This window comes from Phyllostomus discolor, chromosome 6 (genome assembly GCF_004126475.2).
Source record: "Phyllostomus discolor isolate MPI-MPIP mPhyDis1 chromosome 6, mPhyDis1.pri.v3, whole genome shotgun sequence".
In the NCBI taxonomy this organism is placed as follows: domain Eukaryota; kingdom Metazoa; phylum Chordata; class Mammalia; order Chiroptera; family Phyllostomidae; genus Phyllostomus; species Phyllostomus discolor.
Genome location: NC_040908.2, coordinates 49379338 through 49405729, shown reverse-complemented (window position 1 = coordinate 49405729; position 26392 = coordinate 49379338). Strand labels below are relative to the sequence as shown.

Below are 26392 nucleotides of genomic sequence, written 5' to 3'. Positions count from 1 at the left end.
AGATGTGGAGTGATGTCAGGAAGGAGGTACCAGGCAAGGAAAGGGCAGGTCTAGATTCTACCCTGGCCACTGGTCACCCAGGCCAGTGCTCCTTCATTACAATAAACTTTATCAATCTCCTAAAACTAAGGGACCATTTTCCTGGAAGAGTATCTGCTGTGGAGTACTGGATCAATAACCAGTGGCAAGCTGAGGAATCAACACCAGATCTTATGAGGGGTCGGCGAGGAGGCTACCTCAGTGGCTTGCCAAGGTGACAAACGAGGCCGGAAGAAGGTGGAGCCAGAGGAACAAAGAGGAAGAATTGAAGAAATAAATATTGCAAAAGGGGCACCGTTGGTGCCTGATCAGTTACGGGAGGCGGCCTAGAGGAAGGGACTAGATATGAGTTTTCAGTCCCTTAGAGAAAGCAGCTTTAGAGTGTGAGAAGAGCAGAGGGGAGAATGGGTGGGAAATTGGTGAGGGGCTGGAGAGAGCAGACCGACTTCCAAGAAGTTATGCAGTATTGCAGAGCAGTGTGCACCTCCTGCTACTCTTTGTGAAATAGATATGCGTTGCTATAATTCTTCTGGAAAAATACACAGGAAAGTGGTATCAGTCATGACCTTGGGGGAGGGGAATGGGTGATTGGCAGACGAGGGTCTGCTATCTCCCTTTTGTGTTACACCTTTGGATTATGAGCCATGGGCATATCATATCTAAAGGCAAAATAATTCCAAGATGTTTTTCAAGTTGTGTAGTAAACGGAAGGAAAGCAAAAGGACAATGACAGAAGGGAGTAGCAGGTTTTTTACCTTAGGATGGGGAGATCTGAAGACCTTTAGAAGATGGAATTGAAAATGTGAGGGGGCGGGGGTTAGGTGGAAGAAGGGCCAGGAGTGGGAGGAGAGAGAGCACTGAGGCCCCGCTGAAGCTGGTCTTGCAGAGGAGGAGAAAAGGCCTGTCTTCTGTAGTAGCGGAGTGTAAATGTGAGGAAGCGAGGAAAATGGAGAGCAGCGCCAGGCTCGTGATATTTACACCCATCGGACCGGGAAATGCTCGTGGGTCTGAGAAGAGCGCATTCTCAGACCTAACTGGTGAAAACAGGAGTTGTTCCTGGTTTGGGGCTGTATATTCACGGCAGCACTGTTTATGGTGGTAAAACACAGGAAACAAAGGAATGGGCATGAACGACTCTACTCTAAATGAACGGAGGTGCCTTTGTGCTGTGGATTAATATTCGGCCACCAAAAGACTGGATTCCAGCTGGGACTAGGCGTTTCCATGGTGTACTAGAAAAGCAAGACTCAGGGTGGTGTATGTGATGCCACTTTGGAAAACAAAGGCAACACCGTGTGTGTGTCTGTTTTTGCATGGGTATGGGGAAAATTACGGAAATATAATTTTAAGTTGGTTAAAATTGGGAATAGTGGAAGGCGAGGGAGAGAAAGAAGGGGGGGAATCTTTAATACTTACAGAGCAAAAGGAGCAAGTACAAAACAAAACCCCAAAACACCAAGGACCCCAGGGTCGGCGATAAAGACTCTTTGAGTCAAGGAAGATCCTGGGCGCAGGCGGGTGGGGACGCTCCGCAGCCACGCTGTTGCGGCTTATTTCCAATTCGTGGGCGTCAGCGCAGGCGTGTGCAGCGCGCCGTGGGGTTTCTCTGAGCTCTTTGTTAAAGGCTGATGGCGAGAAGGGGGAGGGCGCTACGTGCCGCCAGCGCTCCAAAGGGCGGGCGCGGGGCACCCCGAGCTGAGGATCAGGCAAGAGCCAGTGGGAGAAGGGACCCGACTCAGTTCCTCTTGCCCGCCCTAGCTGCCCCCGCATGGCGGTTCCGCCCAAAGCCCCAATGCTCGAGCGGAGAGCGTTGGAGGCCACGGCGGAGCTCCTGCACGCCCTCCGCCCTTATCTGGACCCAATGCTAAAGGGCCCGCTCCCCAGATCTTTTCTCTCAGCAGCCATGGCTGCCTGCCCTTCCTCCTTTTCTATTACCCCTCCCCTCGCCCCTGATAACCTGTGATCTACTTTCTGTCTCCATTCATTTACCTATTCTAATTATCTCCTCTACGTGGTACCATACAATATTTGTCCGTTTGTGTCAGGCTTATTTTGCCTGGCATAGTTTTCAAGGTTCATCCATGTTTTAATATGTCTGGGAACTTAACTATTTTTTAAATTGTAAAATGTACATGAAATGTATCATTTTAGCCCATTTAAGTGTGCAATTAAGTGGCGTTAAGTACATTCACATAGGCACTATCCATCTCCAGAACTTTCATCATTTCAAGCCGAAATTTTGTACCTATTGAGTAATAACTCCCCTCAACACTGTCAACCACCATTCTACTTTCTGGCTCAATGAATTTGGGGGTATTGCTTTTTTGTATTATCTGCAATGGCCTTGTTCCCACTTTGTGGGATTGAGGGGGACAAGCCCTACACTGGAAAATATCCAGATGGGGTATGACAAGGATGTCAAAACCTGGTCATGATAAAAAGCAGAGGAGACTGAGAATGTTTAGAAAGCGAGGTTCTGGGATGATTTTAATTCACCTAAAACAAAACAAAACAAAAACCCTGGAGGTTTTAGTTTAATGGAAAACTTAAAGGGAGTCAACAGTGTGATGTAACTGAAAAAGACTCAAGGGACCATGAAGACTGTCTTTTGCTTAAATGAAAGGTGGTAGTGTAGGAAAGTGGTTAGAACTGTCCTGTCAATAGCAGTGTAATGTAACTCACATTTTAAATTTTCTAGTAGCCACATTTAAAAAATAAAAGCAGGATTAGAGAGTGGGATGTCCGGCTTGGGAGGAGAACTTCTGCGTTTCACACGACAAAAGAGCGATTTTAAAATGGGTGATGCTGAGAAAGGCAAGAAGATTTTTGTTCAGAAGTGTGCCCAGTGCCATACTGTGGAAAAGGGAGGCAAGCACAAGACTGGGCCAAATCTCCATGGCCTGTTTGGGCAGAAGACAGGTCAGGCCCCTGGATTTTCTTACACGGATGCCAACAAGAACAAAGGGATCACCTGGGTAGAGGCTACACTGATGGAGTATTTGGAGAATCCCAAGAAGTACATCCCTGGGACAAAAATGATCTTCGCTGGCACTAAGAAGAGTTCAGAAAGGGCAGATTTGACAGCTTATCTCAAAAAAGCTACTACTGAGTAATAGTTGGCCACTGCCTTATTTATTACAAATGTCTTGTGACTTTTTTATGTCTACCATATTTAAATTGATCTCATATACCAGAATTCAGATCATGAATGGCTGATAGAGCATTTCTTTGGGGCAGTTCTGATTTAAATAATACTGGCTTGTGGCTAAATGATTACAATCAGCTTTTTGAACTTTGATGGTAATCTGGGTTCAGCAACTGCTATCACTATTTTCCCCTTCTAAAAATATGACTGGACTCAGTTGGTAATATTCACCTTTTCACAGAGATGGTGAATGCTGTTTCAAAACCTGTAGGGGATTGGTTTTTTATTTAGATTTATGTAACTGCTAATATGAACATTTTAAACACTGAGAAAATCCCTTCACTATTTATTAGAAAAGCAAGACTTGCTTGTGTTTCATATTGTGTTCATTAGCCTGTTAAAAAGCAAGGGCTGAAGAAAAGCTGGCAGTGTCCATTTTATCTTTTTGGTCGTAACTATGCCCATTAAAAAAAAATATCCTGTATCTGAACTGTAGCCTTTAACTCACTGAAAGGCATTTTAGTGTAGTTTGTGTATAATATCAAATAAAGAATATTTAATCCCTGGCTGGCATAGCTCAGTGGATTGAGTGCGGGCTGGGAACCAAAGTGTCCCAGGTTCGATTCCCAGCCAGGGTACATTCCTGGGTTGCAGGCCATAACCCCCAGCAACCACACATTGATCTCTCTCTCTCTCTCTCTCTCTCCCTCCCTCCTTTCCCTCTCTAAAAATGAATAAATAAAATCTTAAAAAAAATAGGGACTACATCTCTAAAAAAAAAAAAGAATATTTAACACTTCAAAGAAATAAAAAATTTAAAAAAATAAAAAATAAAAGCAGTAAAATATTTTACTTAGCCCAATGTATTCAGAATATTATTTTAATGTAATTAATTTAAAAATGAGATATCTCCCATTCTTTCTTTCATATTTAGTCTTTCAAGTTAGGCTGGACACATTTCAAGTACTCAATAGCCACCATTCACTGTATTTGAGCACAGGATTGGAACCTGATACATGGGTGTCAGGTAGGTCTGGGATCAAAACCTATGTTCCATCCCTTACTAGGATGTGTGAATGGGCAAATTACTTTCTTAATTGTTTCTTCATTTATAAAGTGGAACTAACAACAGTACCCACTCCATAGGGTAATTGTCAGGATTAATGGCACACGAAGCACTTAGAACATGCTCAGTAAATGCTGATTGTTAGTGGTAAATTAGGTGATTACTAATTTGAATTACCATCATAGGATGTGGCTTGGAGACATTCCAGAGGGACAAAGTTAAAAGACAATGGACAAACTGGGAAAACCTGCTTGTAACACATGACAAACAAAATGCTATTTTTGATATGTAGGAAGTGCCTGTAAATAAATAAGAAAATGAGAAATGTGAGCGGGAAATTCAAAAAAGGAGACACATAGGAAGTGATAAAAAAAAAACAACAACAGGAAGACATTTGAAATGAGTTCAATCCCCCTAGGAATTAATAAAAGTAAACATGTACCATTGCTGAGTAACAAATTTGCAATAACCAGAAATTGGTGGCAGCTAATACTGAAGAAGGTGTAAGACCAACTCTCTTTTCAAATCAAGATTTTTCTGAACTTTTGATGCTCAGATTTGATCCCAGATTATCAGGATAAACAATCTAAGTACTTGCTTCAAGGGGGAACTAGTCAAAGAGCCTTTTCTACCCACCTTTTTCCTCTTCCAAACAAAGGTGAACAACCTACAAACACCTTCTAACAAGTTTGTTTTTATCCTTGTCATATGCGCGATCATTTCACATTTGCTTTGCTAATAGCCTTTACCACTAGGGTTGACATTTCACATAGCTTGAAATAGCCCCAAATTGTTCCAAATTTAGGCAGGGCTAACTGACATTCTAACTTCAGCCACAATACCCCCAGAATACTCTTAGACTTCTAGCTGGCTCCTTCTGGAATGCTCTTTCTGCTAGTAGGGTCAGCTACATAATATGGGGCCCAGTGTGAAATGAAAATGTGGGGCCCTTTTTTCATAAAAGGAAAAAAGCTTTTTCCTTTCTTCTGCAGTCACTTCCTCAACCTGTTGTGGTGTTTTTTATTTGCTATTTGTTGTATTGCTCTCCCGAGTGGAAATACTAGGGGCAAGTGCAAACCCTCCCAAGTGCCCCCAGGCCGTATGCGGAGCTAGCTAGCACTTCCCAGTCTGGGAAAACTTGATCTTGTGGCAAAGATGAGACTAACACAGAGTGATCTAAGTCATTAGTCTTGTGTTTTTCTGCATTCTGCTCCACAGCAAAGGTTTGAGGCAAAAGATGTCTCATGGTGCAGCCATCTCAAGGGGAGGGAGGGTTACAGGATAACAGGAAACTGAGAAGAAAAAAAAACATTGGTTAGATCAAAATATTATCCCTGCCTGTACACCAATGTCTGAGACCTGGGTTAATGAGTCAGCCCCTGGAGAGCTGATCTACTCTTTGTGTGTTAATAAATCAGGTCTTGAGATAAAGCTGAAGGCCACTCAAAGCTCTGAGGTGAGCTGATACCACAGGGATCTCTTATGAGTGGCCAGCTTGTCATGACATGTTGACCCCATTCTGTCTTCCTGCATGCACTTCTGGAAAGTCATATACCCCTTGACTGTTCAGGGGCCCAAATGGCAGTGATGGGTGTGGTTAGTTAGGGATGAGAGGTGGGGCCTCACCCTTCGTCCCTCCTTTTCTTCAAACCCTGTTTTGTTGCATCACAAAATGCCTCCCATCAGGGTCACTTCCAGGCCCCTGCCTTGGAGGTAGAACCCCTAGGCTTCTGTGAATTCAAAAAAGGATACTTACCTAGGAAGCCAGTGCTGAGAATGCCTTCAGTTAAAGTTCAGGGACCAGCCCATCCCATTCCACATAAGGCCAGATTCTCCAAGTGGGTGTTCCCTACCACTCCCACTCACTGAAAATCCAGCATTAAAACAAACCAACACAGGTTCCCTCACTTTAGTCGAACAAAGAATTAGAAATGATTCTTTTCTGACTCAGAGGGAGGGGCCAGTACTCACACAGGCGCAACTACTTGAGCCAAAAGAGGAGGGGCTGGAGTGGGGCCAGAAAACACCAGTCTGGCCTCATTTGGGGTCCTCTCCAACAGCAGCTGCCCAGTGTCTTTAGGGACCACCTTTTCCCTGGGAGACTTCCCTCCTGTTTGGTGGTTGCAGTCACCCTCTGGCCCACCTGAAAGATATTCCAGTGACCACCTGAACTTGTGAAAGAGTGAGAAAGCTAACAGCCCCTTATTTATCAACATTGCCCTTTTCTTATCAGCAAGCATTTATGTTATTAACCACCTTCCTCTGAAAATCCTTTTTTCCTTTTTTGGGGGGTATATTTTCTGTCTTCTGATTCATTCATTTGTTTGAATTGTTTGCTGTTTACTCAATCAGCAAATATTCTGTACTATACCAGGCACAGTACTGAATGCAGGGGACACAAGGGTAAGATACCTGGTCTCTCCCTTTAGGTTCATCATTCATAAAGGATTTCCCTGTTTCCTGGCTACTCCTTCACTTCCTCCTCCTGTTCCTCTCAGTTCTCAATGGTGACATCTCCTAAGGCTTTTTCCTTTGGTCCTCTTCTTTTGTGCTGCATGTCTTCACTCCCATAATGCCAATACTACCACAGTGCAAACATCCCTTAAATCCTACCCCCCATCTAAAACTCTCTCCTGACCTCCAGATCTGATTTTCTAACAACTGGCCAGTTTTCTCTACTTAGACATTCCACTAGTTATTCATAATGTCCAAAAGAATGATTCTTCAACTTCCCATCAGCCCCACCCCATTCTCCCTCCCTCCTCCTCCTAACCAGTTCATTCTTTTGATTTCAACACTTACGTCCATGAAACTCTTTTCCAAGCATCTAGGACAAAAAGTTTGTTTTTTTGGACTCCTAAGCCATACCTCTGCCCTTCCATAAGACAGTCAATGGTCAGCATCTACAGATTCTATAGTCATGCTGTGTCCCACAGGTGTTTCTCCATTTCTATCTCCAGCACCACCCTGGCTAAGTCTCTCCTGGACTGCTAAATAGTTTGCTGCCTGGTTTCCATGATTCTGACTTTTTCTCTTTTTATTTATTTATTTATTTTTCTTTTTTTAAAGAAATGCACTTTATTTTTTATATTTTTAAGAATTTATTTATTTCTTTTAGAGAGGGAGGGGAGGGAGAAAGAGAGAGAGAGAGAGAAAGAGAAACATCAATGTGCGGTTGCTGGGTTGCACGTGGCCTGCAACCCAGGCATGTGCCCTGACTGGGAATCAAACCTGAGACGTTTTGGCTTGCAGCCCACGCTCAATCCACTGAGCTACGCCAGCCAGGTATTTTTCATTTTTTCTATCACCATTTATCCCCACTATACCCTCTTCCACCTCCACCCACCCTTCCCCCACCCCACATTCACCACACTGTTGTCCATTTCCATGAGTTTTCTTTATTGCTCAACCTCTCCCACCTGCCAGCCCTGTGCCCCCAGCTGTCACCCTGCTCTCTATGAGTCTGTCTCTTTTGCTTGTTAGTTCAGTTTGTTTATTAGATTCCACATATGAGTGAAATTATGTGGTACTTGTCTTTCTCTGACTACCTTATTTCACTCTGCATAATGTTCTCCACATCCATCCATGCTGCTGCAAATGGTAAACTTTTCTTCTTTTTTATGGCCAAGTAGTATTCCATTGTGTAAATGTCCCATAGTTGTTTTATGCACTCATCTACCAATGGACACTTGGACTGCTTCCAAACTTGGCTATTGTAAATAATGCTGCGATGAACATAGGGGTGCTTTTGAACTAGTGTTTCGGGTTTCATGTGATAATTCCCAGAAGTGGAATTGCTGGGTCATAATAACTTTCCCTCTTCTAATTCTCAGCTCCCAGCATGCTTTTTCCTTGGCTGAAAAGTTGTCTGAGATTCACCACTGTCACCAGAATAAAATGCAGAATCCAAAACCTGATACCCAAGGCCTCATCAAAACAACTGTGTTCTTTCCCACATTTTCTATTTTCTCTAATACAAGCCCTGAACTTCAACCAAACTGAACCACTATTTTCTACTTCTTTGCTCAGGCTGTTTGCTCAGCCTAACATGCTTCTCTAATTCCTACTTTTGCTGGTTCAAATCAAAGCCCAACCCAACCTCTCCTATTCCATGAAACCTCTTCTCCCCAATAGTTGGGATTTTTTTCTTCTCTAAAGAGCCACAGCCCTTGATGTGTACCTCTCTGAGACCCACATATCTTATTTTGTCTTACCTCTCCTAGTGAACTGTAAACTTGAGGACAAGGGGAGTTGATTTGCCATGGCTGTATCTTCCAGGCCCTAGCAGAGAACCTTATGTACAGTAGCAACAAAATGAAGTAGAAAGAGCAAGATCTTAGAATGAGAAGCCCTGGTTACTGGAGGCCTGAATATAGTTAGTCATAAAAGTACATGTTGAGCGAAACCAACGCCTGGCTCGGAGGAGCAGCAGCAGTGCCGCGGACCCTGAGGGTTTCTCTGGCCAGTGTGTCTCCCTCCAGTCTACAGCATGGGGAATATCTTTGCAAACCTCTTTAAGGGCCTTTTTGGCAAAAAAGAAATGCGCATTCTGATGGTGGGCCTGGATGCTAAAGGGAAGACCACTATCCTGTACAAACTGAAGTTGGATGAGATTGTGACCACCATCCCCACCATAGGTTTCAATGTAGAAACTGTGGAGTACAAGAACATCAGCTTCACCGTGTGGGACGTGGGTGGTCAGGACAAGATCCGGCCTCTGTGGCGCCACTGCTTCCAGGACACACAAGGTCTCATCTTTGTGGTTGACAGCAACGACCGAGAGCGTGTCAATGAAGCCCGAGAGGAGCTCATGCGGATGCTGGCAGAGGAGGAGCTCAGGGATGCTGTTCTCCTCGTGTTCGCAAACAAGCAGGAACTCCCCAATGCCATGAATGCAGCGGAGATCATGGACAAGCTGGGACTGCGCTCTCAGGAACTGGTACATTCAGGTGACCTGCGCTACCAGTGGGGACGGGCTCTATGAGGGACTGGACTGGCTGTCCAATCAGCTCTGGAACCTGAAGTGAGCTGCACTCTTCTCTCCCCCCTCACTCCCTCCTTCACCCTCACTTTTCCTCTCATGTGGCAGCCGTGCCCCTGTGGTGTGAGTGCCAGAAGCTGTCTCCATGGTCGGTCCCAGTGTGAGTGCTTCACTATGCTGTACATGTGCAGACACAGCCTGCAACCGGGTTTTTATTTAATGTAAATAGTTCTTGTTTCCAATGAGGCAGTTTCTGGTACTCCTATGCAATATGACTCAGCTCTTTTTATTGTAAAATGAGAATCAACCCACTGTCTAGTACAGAGAAGGGATTTTAGGCACCAGGGCCTCTAGGATTAGCTGTCAGATCAGTTCAACACTCCTCTGGGCTTTAGATCTGTGTTGAGATCCATTGTGATGGTTGATTTTTAACCCAAGCTCAGTGCATTTTTTAAAATAGTTACAAATACAAGATAAAGAGACACTTGAACACAGAGAAGGGGGAAATGTGCCTACTGTAGGTTCTATAGTAATGGCTTGAGTCCAGTCTACCCGTGGTCTCTCGAGTCTGGAGCACGTGGTGGGCTGAACCAGCCACAAAACATTCTGCCTGGTCACTTATGGCCCCTGAATGGCTGTCTCGCTGGGTCTTCCGCATTCCATAGCATTTGCTTGTACCTGTGCTTATACCACTGCCAGAGGGAAGGGTTGGGGCTGTGGCCACCACTGAAGGACCCCTTAGAGGGACCTCAGCCTTTCCTTGGGTTGGTGTAGGTGCTTTGGCAGGATCACTCTGGCAGAGCAGGAGCCCCTCTATGGTCCCCATGCACGCTCACTTGCTCCAGGTTGTCTGGGTCTCACCAGTAGGAGCACGGACATGTGACCCGTCATCTTAGAGCCTAGCTCCTCAGAGCCCCTGTCCATATGTGCTTTCACTCCTTCAGTCTGCAAGGGTCAAGTTTGACATCAAAATCAACAACCTCTACTTTTTTCTTTTGTATTTTGATAAACACTGAAGAAGCTGGAACTGTTAAACTTTATCTTAGGGGAAAACCTCAGAATTGGTTTATCTGGTGTCGTAGAACCTCTTACTGCTTTCAATACACAATTAGTAATAAAAAAAAAGTACATGTTGTTAGTAGGACTGGGTGAGCACTAAATACCAGGTCCTGAATGACAAAGATTTCTGTGAGTTCTTTAAATAGTTTATTATTTTATGTGCTTGAGATATGTGGGGCCCTCTAATGTATAACTTTCGGAGTAGGGGGCTCTCTTGCTTAGGTCTAAGTTTTAAAAGTAACAATCTAGTAGACAGGGCAAAACAAAGCAGGAAAAAGAGAATTAGCTGTTTTTTTCTCATTTTTTGTAGCATTATTCTAACTAATTGTAGAAGCAAAGGCAATTGATACAAACTTCTTTATGATTAGAAAATCCTAGAATCTTGTTATAAAAGTTTGTAAACCAATAGCCTCATTATACTTAATGGGGTAATTCTAGAGTTATTCCTTTAAAGTCAGGTCTAGAACAGGGAAAGAAAGGGCACTATTTTAAAACATTGTTCTAGAAATTCTAGTTACTAAAGACAAGGAAAATAAATAACAGCTCTAGAGAGTTGAAACACAACAGTGTCATTATTTGTAAATGATATGCTACTTTACCTAAAAACTCAAGAAAATTTTTTGAAAACCACTGGTACAGGCAAATTCATAATTATGTATATTACAACAAAAGTTACAAAGTAAATATATACAAAATAATAGATTTCTATATGCCACTAATTTACAGTTAAAAATATAATAGTAAAAAAAAACCCTTATATAAGAAACATCCAGAGCCTTTGTGAAGAAAACTACTTTACCTAAAGACCTAAAAGAATAATTAGAGAAACATTCTGATGCCTAGGAAAATTAAATATTAGTCCAATATATGTGTTTTCTCAACACCATCAAGCAATTCTCTAATTCTCAGCAGACACTGACTGGGTATCCTACAATTTAACTCAATTCTTACACTATCCACCTGGAGATAGTATTAGATTCCACACTAAAGGTCTCAGTGCCAGAAAACTGCTTCCACTTCATACACCAATCACAAGTCCAAGTTGTTATCTGTGCATCTGACAGAAGGATTATAAATTGGAGGCTCCCATGACCCCCTCCTTAGGCTCAATTAACTTATATCACAATTATAAAGACATCAATTTTTCACTGAGACTTACTGTCTCTCAAGTACTTTGTATATTCTATTATTTAATCTTTCATAGCAATGTTATGGAACAGGTAATAAAAACATAAAACAGACTTCAGGTCAAGATGGAGGCATAGGTAAACACGCTTTGCCTCCTTGTGCAACCATAGAAAGGATTACAACTATACCTCAAAATAAATAACAGCCAGAATTGTCAGAAAATCGAGATGTATGGAAGTCTGACAACCAAGGATTTAAAGGAGCCACATTTATCCAGATGGGTGCCTTTTTTACAATAGGCCACACTACTAAGACAGGGAATCAAAGCAGCTCTACCTAATACATAGAAACAAACACAGGGAGGATGCCAAATTCAGGAGACAAAGAAATATAGCCCACATGAAAGAACAGAACAAAATCCCAGGAAAAGAACTAAATGAAACAGAGATAACCAGCCTCTCAGATGCAGAGTTCAAAACATTGGTGATCAAGATGCTCAAAGAATTCATTGAGTATAGCAACAACATGAAAAAGATCCAGGAAGAAATGAATGTTACACTAAATAAAAGAAAGAAAAATCTACAGGGAACCAACAGTGGAGGAGATGAACCCGGGACTCAAATCAATGATTTGGAACATAAGGAAAAAAAATAAGCATTAAACCAGAAGAGCAAGAAGAAAAAATAATTAAAAAAAATGAGGGTAGGCCCTGGCTGGTATGCTCAGTAGATTGAATACTGAACTGCAAACTGAAGGGTTGCTGGTTCAATTACCAGTGTAGGGCACATGCCTGGGTTGTGGGCCAGGTCCCAGTAGGGGGTGTGCAAGATGCAACCACACACTGATGTTTCTCTCCCTCTCTTTCTCTCTCCTTCCCCCTCTCTAAAAATAAATAAATAAATAAAATCTTTTAAAAAATGAGGGTAGTATAAGGAACCTCTGGGACTTCTCCAAACATACCAACATCCAAATCATAGTGATGCCAGAAGGAAAAGAGGAAGAGCAAGAAATTGAAAACTTACTTGAAGAAAATAATGAAAGAAAACTTCTCTGCTTTGGTGAAGGAAACAGACATACAAGTTTGGGAATCACGGAGAGTCCCAAACAAGTTGGATCCAAAGAGGCCTGCACCGTGACACATCATAATTAAAATGCCAAAGCTTAAAGATAGAGAATCTTAAAAGCAACAAGAGAAAAGCGGAGACTTAACTACAAAGGAGTTCCCATAAGACAGTCCACTGATTTCTCAAAAGAAACTTTGCAGGTAAGAGGAGACTGGCAAGAAGTATTCAAAGTGATGAAAAACAAGGACCTATAACCTAGATTATTCTCTAGTAAAGCTATCATTTAGAATGGGAGGGCAGATAAAGTGCTTCCCAGGCAGGTAAAGCTAAAGAAGTTCATCATCACCAAGCCCTTATTACATGAAATGTTATAGGGATTTATCTAAGAAAAAGAAGAAGATCAAAAGTATGAACATTAAAATGGCAACAAACTCACAACTGTCAACAAAGGAATCTAAAAAAACTAAAACAAAGTAAACAATCAGAACAGGAACAGAATCGCAGATATGGAGATCATTTGGAGGGTTATCAGCTAGGAGGAGGAAGGGAAAGAATGGGGAAAAGGTGCACAGATTAAGAAGCATAATTGATAGGCACAAAATAGACAGGGGTAGGTTAAGAATAGCATAGGAAATGGAGAAGCCAAAGAACTTATATGCACAACTCAGGGACATGAACTAAGGAGGGGGGAAAATGCTAGAGGGAATGGGGGTATCAGAAAGATCAGGGCCAAAGGGGAGAATTGGGACAACTGTAATAGCATAATCAATACCATGTATTTTTTAAAAAACATGAAATAACCCCTGTTTTTCTAAAGAGGCAATGAAGGCCCAAAGTCAGTCACCTAGTAAACATCAGGACTAGATTTCTTTTTTTTTTTTTTTTTTTTTCAATCATTGTTCAAGTACAGTTTTCTCCCCCCTACTCCCGTTCCAGCCCCTCCACCCAGGACTAGGTTTCAAAGGCACGTCTGACTTTTTAAAAAAGATTTTATTTATTTATTTTTTGAGAGAGGGGAAGGGAGGAAGAAAGAAAAGGAGAGAAACATTAATGTGAAAGAGAAACATCTACCTGGTATGTGCAACCAGGATGAACCCGCAATCCAGGCACATGCCCTGACCGGGAATTGAAAGTCCCTTATTTGTAATAATAAAGACTGGAAACAACATAGATGTCCCTCAGTGAGAAGCAGTTAAATTACAGTAATACATACATTGTAAAACTCTGGATCTTAAAAATAAAAATGAGAATGTTCTCTATTTCATTTTCAAGGTATAGTGTTAAGTGAAAAAACAAACAAACCCCCAAAAACAAAGTTCAGAAAATATGTATAGCCCTGACTGGTGTGGCTCAGTGGATTGAGTCCCGACATGTGAACCAAAAAATCGCAGCTTTGATTTTCCGTCAGGGCACATGCCTAGGTTTCAGGCCAGGTCTCCAGGTGGGGCTGTGCAAGAGGCAACCAGTCAGTATATCTCTCATACATCGATGTTTCTTTTCCTCTCTTTCTCCCTCCCTTCCCCTCTCTCTAAAAACAATAAATAAATAAATTAAAAAATAATAATAAAATAAAGAATTCTTTAAAAATAAAAAAAGATATATATAGCACAGTACCATTTATGTTAGAATGGAGTAAAGATGAGTATATATTTCTTTTATCTTGCACATGCATAAAAACAATATTAGAATATTGCCCAATATTAGAATATTGGGTTTGGATAAACCAAAACCCAATAACCGAGTTATCTATTTGGGGCAAATCAGGAACCAGAACAGGAGACAGACTTTTCACCATATACCTTTTAATCTATTTTTTAAAGTTTTGACACATGGAAATGAATTACCTATTCAGATACATATAAACATTTAAAAAGCAAAGTAAAATAAAACAAAACCCCTTCCCGTTCCACTCTTCCAAAAGCCTGAGACATCTTTAGAGGGTAGTTTGTATCCCCAATTCAATGAGTCACAGAGGGCAGCAGGCTTCTGGACTCCTCTGGTGGCTCTAACAACAGTGTCAGCAAACAGACTAGGGAAGATTGCTCTGCCAGGAAGCAGTGCCAAGCCAAGCACACCCTCTTCCCCTATCCTTGACTTAGAAAAACAAAGCTAATAAGCAAATCCACTCATCAGCATTTCTGAAGCCAACTGTTAACCAATCCACTTCTTGCCATTTACTCTCCTTTTTTCTTCCTTTTTTCCAGAAAAACCTGGAAAGCTCTGTAAAACTGCAAAATGCCTTACTAGTTCTGGCCACCTTTTATTTATTTATTTTCCTCCTTTGGCCTGTGTCATCCTCTCAGGCAAGGACTGCAGTGTGACTTCCTGCCAGCTTGCCTGCAGGATTCATCTCTATGTCTTTAAAAAAAAAATCTGTATTTTCTTAAATCTACAAACCTCAAGTTAGAGGAAATTTTGTCCAACTCCCGACCCAAAGCAGAACATCTAAGTTGTAGAATTTAGCAGAGTACATGTATTTGGTTTTAAAACACAATCCTTCAGTTCCACTTTGTCCATCCAATCAACTTGGAGTGACAGCTCTCATAAAATATCTGCTCTTGCTAAGAATCCCATGGGGCAGGTCTATTTGTGTGTGAAGTCTAGCAGCACAGAGAGCCCCAGTAAATTTCCATTTAGTAATTCAGTGACTGTTAATCGACACCTACTATGTATCCATGGCCATCTGAGGCCCTGGGCTGGGTACAGAAACAAACATGAGACCCAGATCCTGCTCCCAATCTCTAACAACCCTGTTCAGGTACCTTCAGCTCATAAATGCCTCTGTACTAATTCATTTCATTTTTTAAATCTATTTGCAAGGTATCAAATGTAGCACTGGGTTGTGGACATTTTCATGATTAGTGACAGAAACATTTACAGGAATGACTTTCTCCCTCCTCTCCTTTTTCAAGGTTTTGGGAAATAATTTTTATATTGCAAACATCATAGCCACAGTTCAAACTCTAGTTAATATAATCCACATAATATTCACTAATCTTTCAGGGTGTTAATTTAGTCATAAAAGTGTCGTAGCTTTCAGCTTTCATTAGTTAGAATTCCTTGGCTAATGTGCAGGAAATTTGAGATGTATGCCAGGTGTGTTCAATGAAAGATTTTATACAAAACAAATGTGAGTCTAAAAGCAAGTCATTCTCAGTGATGAACTTGGCAGGGATTCAGGTGTCTAGTACCATACCATAGACTTCTCCAACAGATAGTGGGCTAGAACATGGCCATCAAGCATTGTTAAATTTGCTGGGAGCACAGAGCAGAAGGCTGCATGGAGGCTGCATGCCCATTCTTTATTACATGTGTACAGTGTCACCAGGAATGTCACCATGGGATTCATTCTGTACTGGCTTATTCTCAGAGGAAAACCCCAACCAGGCTGAGGATAATGAATACCACAGACTGTAAGCAGCAGCAACAAGCTATTGCACCATTGTGGCTTCCACATATCCACACAAAACACACCAACAGGAAGGTGTTACGTTACTCAGGTTTCCTCTCAGGACATCCTGGCCTGAAACACAGTTCTGTCACTGAAAAATATAAAATAAATGACAGGCAGGAAACTGCCAGATCATGTCCTTGAAAATCTCAGGAATCTATAGGCTTGCAAAGGAGAGCTCAAAAGCTGGCATAAAAATCAACCATTCCTGTTAATGACATGTAGTTTTTCTTCCAGCTGAAGAGAAACATGGAAGCATGGGGGCTTGGGGAAGTCTCCATGCACAGATTCTGAGCAGCCAGGGCCTTGTCTTAAACAAACAGCCTTGGACCAAATTTATAATAAGGATGTGACAACCCCTGGCTGGCATAGCTCAGTGGATTGAGCATGGGCTGTGAACCAATGTGTCGCAGGTTCAATTCCCAGTCAGGGTACATGCCTGGGTTGCAGGCCATGACCCCCAGCAACCACACATTGATGTTTCTCTCTCTCTCTCTCTCTCTCTCTCTCCTTCCCTTCTCTCTCTAAAAATAAATACATAAAATCTTAAAAAAAATCTAATACCTCTTACAATCCCAACTTCAATTCATAAAAAAAAAAAAGGATGCATCAAATTCAGAGTACAAGCATTACTGCATAAAGTGGCAGACCACATTTTGCCCATGACTGAAAATTGCCTGAGTTTCCCAATACCCATGGGCTTTGCCAAATGGTGTTGAACAGCGCAGACAGTTCAGTGCAACAAAAAGTATAAGACTACACATTGAACACTATAAGCTGTCTCCCTGGGGATAAAAAGGGATCTATTAAAATGAGGGTGTAGGCCAGGGCCCTGTTCTCCAGGCTTGTCATGTCAAACTCAGAATCAGACAGAGCACTCATCCATTCATTAATTTATTCATTTACTCATTCAACAAGCATTTACAGAACACCTCTGAGGTTTCAAGCACTATGCTAGGTGCTGGGAATGCAAGTTTCCTGTCTTTGAGCGGTTCACAGTCTAATTAATGGTGAAGAACCAAGAAGACGAACAGTTACAGGAAGGCACTATGACGGGTGTTCACACACAGTGAAACTGCCCTTACTGTTGTGTGTCCTGCTTTGTTTCAAGTATGGTGGCACAGAAAAAGTTAGGGAAGAATAATCAGAAACTGTGATGCCTGAGTGGAACACTTGAAGAGTAAGGAGGAATTAGCCAAGGGAAATGTGAAAGGAAAGAATGTTCAGGCAGTGGGACCAACGTGTGCAAAGGTACACAGAAGAAAGAGAAAACGTGGCTCAGGCAGAGCTTCACATGACTCAGTGTGGATGGAGAATAAAGGGTGAAAGAGGATGGGATAGAAGAGATAAGGAAGGACGGGGAAATTAGAACCAGGTGACCAAGGCTCTTACTGTCATGCTAAGGTAAGGGCCAGGTCTTGTGTCTGATTTATCTTCCATGGGACTCAGACAGTGATGGTTGTATATTAGTTGCTAATAAACATCTGAAGACAGTGAAGAGCCACTGAAGGTTTTTAAGCAGATAGATGAGTAAGGTTACCAGGTATGCCTAGGAGACAGGAATATTGGGGGAAGACTTGAAGAAGGTGAAACGAAGACAGGAAGACAAGGTAGGGACCTGAAGTGATCCAGGTGAGAGATGAAGATGGGCTGAACTGAGGTAGTGCCAGTGTGGGTGCAGAAAAGTGGGTGGATATAGGATCAGCACACTGTATGGGGTAAAGGGGGATGTCATTTTTAGGTCGAAGAGTATGGTTACTTTTATGATTTCTCATGGGCACTGCTGACCACATATAGAAAGTATTGGTAACCTGCAGCTTCTAAATAAGATTCATACTATAAACCTGGGTGAGATGACACTTCTCAGATCCCACTTCTCAGATTCCTGTAGAACTTTTCTTGTGCTTACTCCCATTGCTTTCTCTGTGCAGAGGAAGCAAAAAGGAAACACTATTCAAAAAAGGATGACACAAAAGGAGAAAACTGTATTTGAACAATGATTTAAAAAAAAAGCCCTGGCTGGCGTAGCTCAGTGGATTGAGCGTGGGCTGGGAACCAAAGTGTCCCAGGTTCGATTCCCAGCCAGGGTACATTCCCGGGTTGCAGGCCATAACCCCCAGCAACAGCACATTGATGTTTCTCTCTCTCTCTCTCTCTCTCTATCTCCCTCCCTTCCCTCCTAAAAATAAATAAATAAAATCTTTAAAAAAAAAAAAAAGGATGACACCTTACTACCTGTACGTGACCAACTTCCTTCCACACAGCCAGCCTGGGTTGGCAAAGGGGCCCCATCTTTCTCTTTACACAATGTCTGAGGGATTAAAAGATCAATTCAAGTCCCCCAGAAGAGAAAGCTAGAACTCCAAGAGGTACAGAGACTTGCCCAAGGACAGAGCTAAAGAGCATCAGAGATAGCCAACAAGGTCCCCTCCCCCTTCTATTAGGAATTCCATTAAATTTCCCCCAATCTTATCATTAACAGAGGAGCAGGAGTGATAGCAGGTGAAACCAGGAATTTTAAGTCATTGAGTCAATTTCGGTCACAAACCCCATCCCTATTTCCCCAGCTTCAAAGAGAGTATAGGTGATCACTGACTCTATCTTGCAGGTCAGTGCAGACTTTTGAGGAGCCGTTGTACATCCCCCAGTCTTCTTCCAATGGCTATTATCTGTTACCACTAACATTAATACTGTCCCACATTTGGTCTTTCCCTCCTCAACCACTAATTCTACTTTCTACTATTGTGTCCTATTATACTCATAAGCTATCAAAATGTGTTTAGAATGTCAATATTTTTGTGTCCCAATTTCATCTCTGGCACCAAGAAGTATGATAAATGTTATAGTTCTGAAACTCTTGGTTCAGAAAATAATGCTGTGGAGGACAAAATGGGCAGGTTGAAATCCCTTTCTCAGCTTCACCATTTCCAGCCTCCTCATGCATCTGTGAACAGGGAACCCCTCCTGAGGAAAACATGGTCTTTGCACCCCTACCCAGCTCAAGACCTACCTTTCTCCCCTCTCTACTACCCCACACCCTGTTCCCAGGAAAAGGAGCTGAGAAGGTGCTACATTTTTTTTATTGGTTCTAGAGAGAGGGGAAGGGAGAAATAGAGGGAAACGTTGCACCCCAAACCCATACACCAGGCATGTGCCCTGAGTGGGAATTGAACATTTGATCTATTTACAAGAAAGATGCCCAACCCACTGAGCTACACCAGCCAGGGCTAAGAAGGTGCTACTTTTGCTCTTTCCTCTTCCCTCTGTAGTTCTATCACAGCTTACCAGATTCACACTTGTTTTAGAACCACAGTGTTTGTTTAGGGGTCTAGGGTACAATTCCATTTTCTTCTATCACCACATCTGGCTTTGAGAAAAAAAAAATGCTCTGTTCAGAGATCTTGGCTTATTTTCCCCAGGCAGTGAGTCATTCATAGACAAATTTCCTGGGTCATCACCTATTCAGCTCTCCAACTCATAGAAAATGATAAAAGACAGTGTATACTTTTACCTTTATATCAATTTGCACATAATTCATTTAAAATTTGGAGGAAAAACACAACATATCCTCTTACCTCCCCACCCCTTAGTTTATCTCCAGAGCACATCTGACATACTACATAGACTCTCCTCTCTTCAGCATTCTTTCCATCCCTCCTTTCATAGTCAGTCTCTCTCCCTCTCCCTCTCTCTCCCTCCTCACTAGAATGTAACCTTTTTGAAGATAGGGCTTTTGTCAGTTTTGTTCATTTCTGTATCCCTAGTACCCAGCTCAGTGCCTGGCACATAATAGATACTCAATAAATATGGAATAAAAAAAAAGTCATTGACTGAACAGTTGATTTTTCCTACCTTTTCTCTGGGGCCTACCTGCCACGCCCTACGCCCTCTCTTGCCACAACAATGTTTTTCCTTTTGCTTAACAGTTGACAGATCAGATGACCATATATTTTACATCAGCTAGTGGGGAAGTTCACTGAAGTGGCAGGGGGTATTTCTTCTCTACCTCTGACATCTCCACCTACTGAAATTGTATCCTTTTGGCAAGTCCTACTCATCTTCTCTCTGGCACCATCCTTGAGCCTTCCCTGGTAATCTCACAGGAAGGTTAACAATAATACAAGGGTAGTATTTCCTTGGCAAAGCTGGCTTCCTGCCTCCTGCTTTCCCTCCACCTCCCCTCAGCAGACAAGAAAGGAGTGCTATAATAAATCATAAATTCCTAACTGGGCAGGTCATGGTGGGTTGTCACACCCCAGCCTATAGCTTCTTTAGTGAAAGTTTTCAAGCAAGCCTTGTCCACTGTTCTTATGCATCTAGGTTAACACAGCTTTGAGATGCCAAAAGTAATACACCTAAAGACATAACCACCCTTACGAAAGCACCTAATCTAACCCAATGCCCACTTTGCTTTCTCCCACCTTCATGCAGTCTTCCTTACTCTCTGTAATTCCAAACGTATAAAAGAAGCTGCAAAAATGTTATCCTTTGAGGTCTTGCTACCCAGTATATGATGTCACTTTGCTCAAATAAACTCATAAAAATTCTCTACAGGTTTGGATGTTTCTTATATTAATAGCCCTTTCCCATAAGTGCTCAATAGGCAGTGCTTCTCTTGCTGAATTTAAATAAAAGACCAGATCTGGGCTTTACACTTTGAGGCTGGCCCATGCAAGGGGATTCACCCCTCAAACACTTTTTTTTTTTAAGTTCACACAGAGACCTTTGGTCATATAAACCAAATGATAATGTACCAATTTACATCAGGAATGACAGACATTCTAATAGCAATCTACTAGAATGCTTGAATTAGCTTGACTGGCTGATCTTTTCCCCATGGGTTAAACATTGCTTGGTAAACATGGACTTAGAACAAAAGTAACCAATCTAAAGTCATGTTTCTCATTTAGGGCAGAGCCCCTTTCCCCTGCTACAGGAGCAGTGTGACCAAGGAAATCATGGAGCTCAAATCCCCTCAGTCAAGACCTGTCCTTCCTTAGGCAGTCCCAGGGCTAACTTCCATACTTCTGAGGATGGCCAAACACCTGTTCGGTCCCACAAACGGCTTTATAGCACAACTGATTAGATGATCTAAATTACAACCACTTTCCAAATGATAATCCTTCCTTCCTGAGATTGTTCCCAGACATACGATCACTGTTAGGCACAAATGTATAGACAATTTCTAGATTTACTTTTATGGACAGCTAATCATCTATTACACGTGGGTTTTACTGGTCTGAGGCAAACTGATTACTTGTCCTTTAGGTGCAGAATCTGCAATGACAAAACAGAAGACACTGCCTTGTAGGTTTTAATAAGTATGTTAAAATGAGTCAGGACAGGAAGGACTGCTTTGGCAGCAAAGAGTAAGGAAAAAAACCTCCCCTCTCCATTGAAAGTATCTCTGGGTTAGCCAGAATCATCTGCTCTCCAGATCTGAAACACAAAAGCTACCTGCCTTGTTCAAAACCAAGGAGTATTTACTCATAAAGCCCTGGATTTTAGGAACTACTGCAATACTCCTTGGCCCTATTAGTTTGCCTTATTCTGGGAATTTCTCTATCTGTTGCCCTAGCCAAGTTCAAGATAAAACAATGAAAGTGAAGGAGACTTTCCTGCCTTTTGTTGCCTTTCTCTTGTGTCTGGCATTTCCACATACAACTGAGCAGTGGGTATGGGCTGCAACTTTCACGAAATAACACACTGAACACAGCTGTCCTTGAGGTACATTGAATCCCAATTACACAGACACCAGATTTCTGCCATTTGCACTGATGGCAAGTCAGCCATGGTTTGTAGATGCTGCAGGTAAGGGGAGAGGTGGCTCTGGCCAGATGGTGCTAAAAAAAGGCCCTAATCTCACACAGAAGTCCTTCCATTAACCCATCCATGACCCTGCAAATTGGAAGGGGGTTGCCCCTTTTCTGTCTTTTGGAGCTTCTCAAGCTTTAAATGCTGCCCTTGATGTGTCACTTAACCTGGTTTTGCTTTGATAAAAATGTCAGGCATAACCCAAAGAATGGGGATATGGAGGGGAAGCCCACAATGTACTATACCTTCACTCATACCCTTTAGGATGGTTCTGAGCATCTCATACTCTTAGGAAGGCTGACTATGTATTATTGCCTCTTTCTTTCCAGAGCCCTGCAACAGAATCTTACTACCGCCTCCAAGAGCACTGGCTCTACCATTTCCTTGCTGTAAATGTGAGGTCCCGTTATTTTATCTGCTGAACCAGTTTTCTCCTTTATATAGAGATGATAATTCTGCCTAGCTCACAGGACTAGCTATGGAAATTATATGAGGTAATAACTTGAGTGAAAAGCCTAATACTGTCCCTGACACATCTACATAAGCACTTCAAAATACATTCGTTTTCTTTCTACCAGGAAATAGTCTTCCTTCTGTTTACTGTTAGACAAACTTCACATCCCAGGAAAGACGACTGGGAAATATAGCAATGTAATACGAGGTGCAAGATTTTGGGAAAGGGCAGCAAGAGGATAACTGAAGGGTGCCCCAAGGCAGAATGTGCTCTAGACTGGGCTTCTAGCAGGAAATTTTGTGGTCTCTCAGTTGCTAAGGCCCAGAGAAAAGTCCACTAACAACCCCTCCCTAAATACTGAGCAAGCCCAGGTTCAGGTTCAACTCGTCAAGTTACTGTTTAAGTTCTTTGTCACCTTTTCTTCCAAAGCCACCGGGCAGGTTGTGGAGCTCATACTAACAGAACTCATACTAACAAAAGGGAACTTCTATAAAAAGCCAGTACTCGGAACCACACAGTCTTTTGTTTTAAGGTCTACCCAAGGATTAATACCACTGCAAACTGGCTCTAAGGGCTGGGTAGGAAAAAGTGGAAAAGTAATTTTGTGATTTTACAGACCGCCTACCAGATGCTAAGCACAGACTAGGAAGTTCGTGAAGTGAATGGTACTACTTGTATTCTAAAGGAGACAACCGAAACTTCGCAGACTTAAGTGGTGGGCCGAGTCAAACCCAGATCTCCTCCCAGAGCCGAAGATCTTTCTCTTTTCCCATCAGGAAAGAACGGCCTGGGTGAGGGCTGGCCAACACTAGGCCGGCGGGGAGTACAGCGTGAGCCGAGGAGGCGCGGGGCGGAGCCTGGGCCCAGGAGCCCTGCAACTATGCTGTAGAGCTGCGCAGTATAGAGCCTGGGATGGGGTGCGGTACAGCTAGGCCCCACGTGCTCCGAGTCCACTCCGCGGCGCCGGAACACCCGCGAGTCAAATTCCAAGCTTGGCCCCGCCCACACAAAGGCGCGGCCGCCGGGCGCGCAAGAAGTCCGTGTCCGGCTTAAAACCGAGTCTAAAGGCACGCCTGGGGGCTGGCGGGGGGGGGTGCCCGCGGGCGAAGGACCTCCGCAGAGCCTCGCTCGAGGCCGCCAGCGCCCCTCCCCGCCGAGACCCACCTCATCAGCACCTTTGCCGCAGCTAAGTCTGGACTCGGCCCCACAGTGGGTCACGAGGCGGGCGCTGGAGCGTGCGCGGCCGGGTCTACCCTGTAAGAGGCCTCATCTGCACACCGCCCCAACCCCCTCCTCTTTCCTTTCTTCCCCTTTCCTCCTCCTTTCTCCCCCTCCCCGCGTGCGCCACGTCCGCGACCCCGCCCTCGGGAGCCATGCGGGGAACCCCGGTGACGTCACCACCCTCTCGCACTCGCCTTCCCGCGCTCTCCAGAAAAGACGCGAAGGTGATTACGTGTCCGGGGGCCTGTGCGGCTGCGCAGGAGGCCTTCGCCATAGAACGTCGTTCTGTGGCGCCGCCTGGTGGAAGAAGGGTGGTCAAACCGGTCGGAAGCTGCGACGCAAGCGGGATAACGTGATTAACGTCATCTCGCGGGGGCGAGGGACGACAGCCGCGTGACCAGCTACCAGCCGTGGCGTTCGGAGTCTTTCTCTTCCTCCTTTCAGTAGAGTATAGAAGCTTGATTTTTATGCCCTTTCTTTTGTAGTTGCAACCTTGCCTTTTTTTCAAACCTATCGAAGTAATAGTGTTCATTACAAAAATTTGGGAAAATGAAGACTTATGAGTACAGCACCTCTCCCTTTCATAATTACTTCCAGCCTTTTCTTTTTTTAACGTTAAGCCAAATTGTGATGTTGCTGTATAACACTGGTATTAGGTACAAAAATTTTCAAAGAGGGACAAAGCACTATTAGAACCTCAAGGCTAAGTTAGAAAAACATGTTCAGGAAAACACAGAAGGGGAAGAGAGAAGTGCAAATTAAGCCAAAGGGTAGTGGTTAGTTATCTAATAAGTGTTTTTCACACACAGTGTCTTATTTACTATGCACATGATCCACGTGAAGAGATGGGCTCAAAGGATTAATAAGCAGGTGGCAAGGGGGAGGGGTTGAACCCGCGGCTTAAAATATGAACCTTAGGATAACGGTTGTTGGGAGGGCAATGGAAAATGTGCCGCGCAGAAGGCAGAAAAATGGCAGGGGATGGGTGTGGTTACAGACGCACTGTTGGTGGGGCTGTCGAGTTGTAGTTAGATCTGAAGAGCAAGGCTGGGGCTCTTGGGCCCTAGGGCCACCATCAGTAGGAGTAACTTTGTGGGAGCGTTCAGTAAAGCAGCCACACTAACACTGCCTTAAAACACCTAGCTGTGTGCTGGCCGGTGCTCTATCTATATGCAAGGGCCACTGTTTGCTGTCATTGACCACCAGCATTGTCCCCTATATATGGCAGTGAAGGTGTGAGTCACAATACTAGATCGGGCATTATTAAGTCTTGCTACTCAATGTGTGTAGCAAAGTTCAGTACTTTCTGCATCGAGCTTGATGATACAAATGAGAATCTTGGACTCCATCCTAGAACTTCTGAGTTAGAATATGCATTCTACCTAGATCCCTGGGTGATTCCTATGCACATTAAAGTACTGTTGTAAAACAAGTTATTCTGCTCCCTTGGTGAGGCACGGAAGCACAGGATGATAGGAAGATGTGAAGGGAGCTTACAGATCTGGATAATGGGAGGGCAGACAGACAGGCAACAAGGTCTGTAAGGTTTAACATGAGTATCAAATTAGGAGTATCAGAAAATACCACAAGATGCAAAGGAAGAAAACTAGGAAATTAGAATCTGGGGGATAACAAGAAAAGAGAAATTGATCGATGAGGTAAGCAGGTCTATCTTGGGAAAATTCACCCCAACAAATAAACACAAGGATTGTTCTCTGTGGCTTTTCTTTTTTATGTCTGTGACTTTGCTGGAGAGGGTCCAGTTCACTCAAAGGACTGGAGCACAGCCCCTGCCCATTTCCTCACTTTTAGCAAAGAGGGGGCTTTTCCCGGGTTCCAGTGGAGGGCAAGTTCAGGACTTTTTCTGACTGTTCTGTCAGTGCCTGGTTCTACTATGGCATAAACAGATTGCAATCTGTAAGTGGCAGGGGCTGGGGGCTAGAGCGTGTGTGGTGTTTGTGCATGTGTGTATGCACATGTGGGCTGGAGGGAAGGACAGATTATTGACAGATAAGACGTAACAGGAGTCAGTGAAAGGTCAGGCAGACTTACGTGACTGGGAATTGCTGGGCCCAGAAGGCCACTGGGCTGATGACTGATGCCTTGAGAGCCTGGTGGCAAGCCTTTGCTTTGGTGACTAGTCCTTGAGGTCAGATTTTCTGGAGGTCTCCTAGTGGTCTGTCACTCTTCTAATTACTAGCAAAAATGACAGCATTTTTGACAAAGGCAGGGACATGAAAGGTTAGAACCAAAATGTTCTGTGTGGAGGAGTAGCAAGTTGTTCTTATGATACCCACAATGCTGAGGGCCCCCCAGTGTTGCATGGAGGAGCAGTTAAGGTAGCATTCCTCTCAGACCCATTAGTACTCAGTCTGTGCTCTAGACAGGTGGCTTTGCAGACATGGAAGGATTTTATATATATATATATATATATATATATATATATTTAAGATTTTATTTATTTTTAGAGAGGGAAGGGAGGGGGAGAGTGAGAAACATCAATGTGCAGTTGCTGGGGGCCATGGCCTGCAACCCAGGTACGTGCCCTGACTGAGAATCAAACTTGTGATGCTTTGGTTTGCAGCCCGCGCTCAATCCACTGAGCTACGCCAGCCAGGGCTAAACATGGAAGGTTTTGATCTATTCACTCCAGAATACAAACCGTGGCTTCAGTGTAGAAAGGCAGCAGATGGGCAGCTTGTAGAGATGCCATATTCCAATGAATGGAAGAGGTGTGCAAATGGATAGTACAGATGGGAGTGTGTATGGGTGGGAGAAGCAGGTGGGTACAGGGTTTGAAAAGCACTGTTCTGGTGGGAGTACCAAGGACCCCTTGTGTGTGGGTGAATCTCAAATAAGGTCAATGCTGATGGTGTCCCAGAGGTGTCTGGACACTGGGAGTGGGTGCAGAGGTCCTACTAGTACTTGGGGTAGAAAGGGTATCAATTTAGAAGAAAGGGTATCAAGTTA

General features: G+C 43.3%; 2 protein-coding genes across 2 annotated transcripts; both read left to right on the top strand.

Moving 5' to 3' along the window:
• Positions 1-2767: 2767 nt before the first annotated feature.
• Positions 2768-3507, top strand: LOC114499664 (cytochrome c-like). The gene has a single exon (XM_028516031.2). It carries the CDS (start codon positions 2778-2780, stop codon positions 3150-3152), a length of 375 nt encoding a protein of 124 aa, XP_028371832.2. The 5' UTR covers positions 2768-2777; the 3' UTR covers positions 3153-3507.
• Positions 3508-8647: 5140 nt separating this feature from the next.
• Positions 8648-10350, top strand: LOC114499470 (ADP-ribosylation factor 1-like). Its single transcript, XM_036028126.1, is given in 2 exon segments — positions 8648-9173; positions 9175-10350. Coding segments are annotated over 2 exon segments (537 nt in total). The 5' UTR covers positions 8648-8739; the 3' UTR covers positions 9278-10350.
• Positions 10351-26392: the final 16042 nt, after the last annotated feature.

Coding starts and splice junctions, on each gene's coding strand:
- LOC114499664 (XM_028516031.2), top strand. CDS start 2,778: ATGTCCGGCTTGGGAGGAGAACTTCTGCGTTTCACACGACAAAAGAGC.